Below are 5,113 nucleotides of genomic sequence, written 5' to 3' on the forward strand. Positions count from 1 at the left end.
TTGTCTCCTTATTGGTTCCTCTAAAACGTGCATGTGCATTTGCTGGACCAGCTATTGTGCTATTTGAGTTTAAAAAAGACATTTTTCTATTTAACATGAACAATGAAAAAAATGTCTACTTGAATAATTAAAGGGATAGTTCTCCCAAAAAATGTTGTTTCACACCCATAAGACCTTCGTTCATATTTGTAACACAAATTAAGACATTTTTGATGAAATCTGAGAGGCTTTTTATAGAAAGCAACATAATGACCACATTCAAGGTCCAGAAAAGTATAAAATCGTTAAAATAATTAGCATGTCTACAGTGGTTCAACCTTAATATTATGAAGTGACAAGAATACTTTTTGTGCACAAAAAAAAAAAAAAAAGACTTTAATTAACAATTTCTTCTCTCCCCTGTCAGTCTCCAATGCTGTTTATGTAGTATTAGTAGATAGGAAGATTTTTAAAAGCTAATTTGATGTGTACAGAATTAAATAACCAAAACCTCTAATTTTGAGCAATAATATAAATATTACATTTGTCAATAGTCTCCTGTCTCAATTACTGAAACCCAGAAAACGTGAGGCAAAGTTTAACACTGATGGATAAAAATATTGATCGTACACTGCTTAGTGACAAAACACAGTGGGAATCTTCTCTAGGTACACAGAACATCCATATCACAGCAGAGATCATTAAAAAAAGAACAAAACAAGAGCTTCTCACCCAACTATCTGTCTGTCAGTCTATCAATCATAAATATATTAAATGTATTTTTGTTTTTTATAACATATTGCCTTAAATTGAATAAATATAATACTAATTCTGAAAGCAACATTAAATAGCTTCATTTTCTGTTTCTCTGCTTCTCTTTACAAGTGCAGTGCTCTGCAGTGTAAGGAAGCTGTGCTCTGATTGGCTGCTGACAAAGTGTGACATCATCACTGGCTGCTATAAGAGTCCAACTGATAGTCAGGAGCACATTTGTTGTGTTCAGCCGGGAGTGCTGTGAGCATGTATATGAAACAAAATGACCGTGTAATTAAGAGTGAAACATATTGCGCACACTCAATGTGAGAACACTATGTGAGACCAGAACACTTTCTAAGAGAAACACAATTCAAAAGGATTATTTTTGGATATCTTACGGGAGTCTATGAAGAGTGGAATTAAGTTGGACGACTCTAAAACACTCTCCTGATTTTAGTAAGTGGATTGGCTCTTTTTATGGATATTCTCCTCTGACACATTTAACATGCATTAAAGTCATTCTCATAATTTGCTTTCTCATTGACGCTGTATGTACTTTCTGTTTGCTTGTGCTCTCTGAAAAGCTTTCCATTTCTGGCTAACATTGCTCTCACTATAGTTTATGTTGATTTTCCTTCCTCAGGTCAAAGCTCATGGAGGGAGAGGATACATTGAGCACGGAGAACACCTCCCTGCCCATGAATGTTTCAGCCGGGCTGAACGATTCTTCTCCGGTGTCTTCACCTGGCTCAGACTATAGTGATGCAGAGGTGGTGTTAATTAGCATCTTAATGGGGCTTCTGGTTCTAGGCATCGTTTTTGGCAATGTGCTGGTCATCAGCGCCATTGTACGATTCCAGCGTTTGCAGACGGTCACCAACTACTTCATCAGCTCCCTTGCCTGCGCCGATCTGGTCATGGGCCTCATGGTGGTGCCCTTCGGCGCCTGCTACATCCTTCTCAACACGTGGCACTTCGGAAACTTCTTCTGCGAGTTTTGGACAGCTACGGATGTGTTGTGCGTGACCGCTAGCATCGAGACGTTGTGCGTGATCGCCCTGGACCGGTACGTGGCGATCATGTGGCCTCTACGCTATCAGTCGATGCTTACAAAGCGGAAGGCCTGCGGGGTGGTCCTTGGGGTGTGGGCGGTGGCCGCCCTTATCTCTTTCTTGCCCATCCACATGGAGTGGTGGGTGTCAGATGAACCTGAGGCATTGCTCTGCTTGGAGAACCCCACCTGCTGCGACTTCAACACGAACGCCGCCTACGCCGTGACCTCCTCCATCATCTCCTTCTACATCCCGCTGGTCATCATGGTATTTGTGTACAGCCGGGTCTTCCAGGAGGCCCGTAGGCAGCTTCAGAAAATCGATCGCATTGAGGGGCGCATACGCACACAGAGCTTCAGCACCCAGGAGGGGAATGAGGTGAAGAACCGGAGGACCAAGTTCTGCATGAAGGACCACAAAGCTCTGAAGACCTTGGGGATCATCATGGGAACCTTCACCCTCTGCTGGCTGCCGTTTTTCGTGCTTAACGTGGTGGCGGCCATCTGGAAGATGGACAACATCATGTTGCCTTTCAGGATCTTGAACTGGATCGGCTACGCCAACTCCGCCTTCAACCCCCTGATCTACTGCAGGAGTCCAGAGTTTAGAAACGCCTTTCAGGAGATCCTGTGCTGGAGAACTTCTCATCTGCCTTCCACAAGGAATAACAAGGGCTATATCTACAGCGGCCACAGCTGGCAAGTCCACAAGAAGACCACCAGACAACGAGAGCCCTCGCCAGCTTGCGAAACAGAAATGGGTGCTGACTGCTTGACCGCAGGCACCAAAAACACAAATGGGAATTGTAATAAATCTGTGATGTCCAACTTTTAGCCAGTTTTGAATGTTTGGATATTCTCTTCATATTCCCTGGAGCACTGGAGAAAATTTTTCTGGTTGCAGCTACTTTTGTCTGTGACAAAACATGGTTTTTAGATGTTTTAGCCTTTGAAACAAGAAGGTCTGTTGTCATATTGTGTCAGAACAAATGGAAATGAAGGAACTTCTGTTTTTGGACAAATGAGGAAAGAAACAGGGTTTGAAAGACAAGACAGTCTACCTCTGGATTCCACTTACTACCTCGAGACACTTTTCACGTCTCAACTGAAACCTGCATGGATAGTTAATTCATAATTTATTCAGAAATGCCTCAACTTACAAACCGAGAGTCTAGATTTGTAGTTGATTGCAGATCTTAAAGAGTGTCAGAGGGGTGTCTTATAGCAGACAGACTTGTTACATTCCATTAAGAGCTTGGGCTTCTCCAGTCAGAGGAAATATAACCCTCTGATGAGGGCCAACAGGTGCACATTGCCGTCTGTGCTATAACCAGCTGTTCTTGTCGAAAGGAAAAAGTATAGGAGCCAAGCAGTTCTCTCCAACCCCAGCACTTCAACCTTCCCCCGTTAACATTTCCACTGGGAAATCATTTTAAGGTTACAGCTGAAGCTGTATCTATAAAGGGTCATGTTTATAAAAGTAAGTACGCATTTGTAGGCTGGGTGGCACAGTAATGATGATATATTTAACACGTCAATATACGTCCAATGAAGGTGCCAATAAATCTCAATGCTTAACAGTATTTACATGTTGAGTATGTAAATAATGATGCTATATCAGCATCATAATTTCAGGAATACAACTTCTGGCATCTAATTTATGGGAGTAGGTTGTGTTTGTACTGTTTGCAGATTCCTGAACAAACAGTCCTTTGGGCACACAGCTCAAGCTCACCTGATATTGATCTGATGGTTGTTTATTTCCATCTGTTTAGTTATATATATAATAGCCCGGGCAATGCACTTGATTATGACAGATACACTACTGGAAGATATCTGACATTAAAAACGCTGACAAATGTACGTTTACGCAATGGCCCAGTGTTGGTGTCATTGACAGCACGTTTGCTCATATACACAGACAGTGTTTTGCTCTTTGAGCCCCCTTCCTGTGTATGTGCACATACACAAACACACACGCGCGCGCGCACACTGTATAGACCTCGATCCGATCCCCGATCATTGTAGCACCATATTAATTTTTTTGCCAGGAATAAAAACAATGTTGTGATGGATAGAAGTACAGAGTGTTCAAAGAATTGTAGTCTTAATTAACAACTTGCTCATTTTTAAGCTGACGAAAGATATGGTTTTGAAAGCTGTGAGTTTTGAAAATTATGATCCAGAACCTATATGCAGTACATGCTATTGTAAAAAATGTAAAATTATTCTCACACAGCATCATTTTCATCCACATAAAATTCATTATGGTGAGTTTACACGGACTATTCCAGGTCTATTTATATGTTGTTATGCTGTTAATATACACAGATGTTTGAAATACAGCAAAATTGATAAAATATTAATATATAAAATTAATATAATAAATAAAATAGTAATTATAAATTGTAGAAATATATACAAGCATGAAGTATTTCAAATATCCATCTAGGATTGTTTTTGTGAAATATGTTCTTTGGGATAAAAACTGGAAGCTTGAATCTCTTTTATTATGTGAAGCATTTAGGGTGTTTTGTTGTTGGTACTGTAGTAATGAACACATCATGCTTCTCATGTAAAGTATTAGTCAAACATCGTCTTAGGCACATTTTGTATGAAGTATTTGCCACATTGATGGACAAAGCAGTATGTGAATGTAGCCTAATGTGTTACTGTGTTTTGACAGCACATTTCTCAAATGGTATCTGCTTAGTTTGTGTCATTCCACGAAACAAATAATCTTGTTTGCCAAGTGCAAATGTTTCCTATGCTACTTTTACCACAAAAAGTGTTTTGTTTTAAAGTGTATTATTTTTGTTTATTTATTTTTGTATGTCCAACCAGCTGCTTTATGTACAAAGTGACAAAATAAACATGGTGGTTTGTAATGCTGTCTTTGAGTCAGGTTCTTGTGTGAAGATGTTGCACACTTTATGCCATCTAGTGTTGACAGGAAGCATATAGGGATGACTTGGGAATGTTTTGCTTTCAACATCTTCAAAGTCAACTCTATTTGTCTCAAAATGTTTTATAATATTCATATATCTATCTGCCCCAAATTAGTGTATACATCTATTATTTATCCCTAAACAGTAAATTATTGTCAAAGGATGCTGTTGCAATCTACATCCTGATTTTGCCCTGTAAAAAAAATATCACATTTTTTTCTTTTGTCAAATCAACTTGGATAATTAATTTGGATCACATAACATAATATTTTAAGTTTCCGTTGATTAAACTAATAACCTTCATTGTATTAACTCAAATTTAAGGCAACCAGGTAACTTACTTTTTTAAGTTAAACCACAATTCTTTTTTACAGTGTGG

General features: G+C 39.3%; 1 protein-coding gene across 1 annotated transcript; it reads left to right on the top strand.

The window, feature by feature from the left end:
• The first annotated feature begins 988 nt into the window (after positions 1 to 988).
• Positions 989 to 4,661, top strand: adrb2b (adrenoceptor beta 2, surface b). Its single transcript, XM_067375802.1, has 2 exons — positions 989 to 1,191; positions 1,379 to 4,661. Exon 2 carries the CDS (start codon positions 1,389 to 1,391, stop codon positions 2,619 to 2,621), a length of 1,233 nt encoding a protein of 410 aa, XP_067231903.1. The 5' UTR covers positions 989 to 1,191; positions 1,379 to 1,388; the 3' UTR covers positions 2,622 to 4,661.
• The last annotated feature ends 452 nt before the right edge of the window (positions 4,662 to 5,113 follow it).

The sequence above is a fragment of the Chanodichthys erythropterus genome, chromosome 22 (assembly GCF_024489055.1).
Source record: "Chanodichthys erythropterus isolate Z2021 chromosome 22, ASM2448905v1, whole genome shotgun sequence".
In the NCBI taxonomy this organism is placed as follows: domain Eukaryota; kingdom Metazoa; phylum Chordata; class Actinopteri; order Cypriniformes; family Xenocyprididae; genus Chanodichthys; species Chanodichthys erythropterus.

Coding starts and splice junctions, on each gene's coding strand:
- adrb2b (XM_067375802.1), top strand. CDS start 1,389: ATGGAGGGAGAGGATACATTGAGCACGGAGAACACCTCCCTGCCCATG.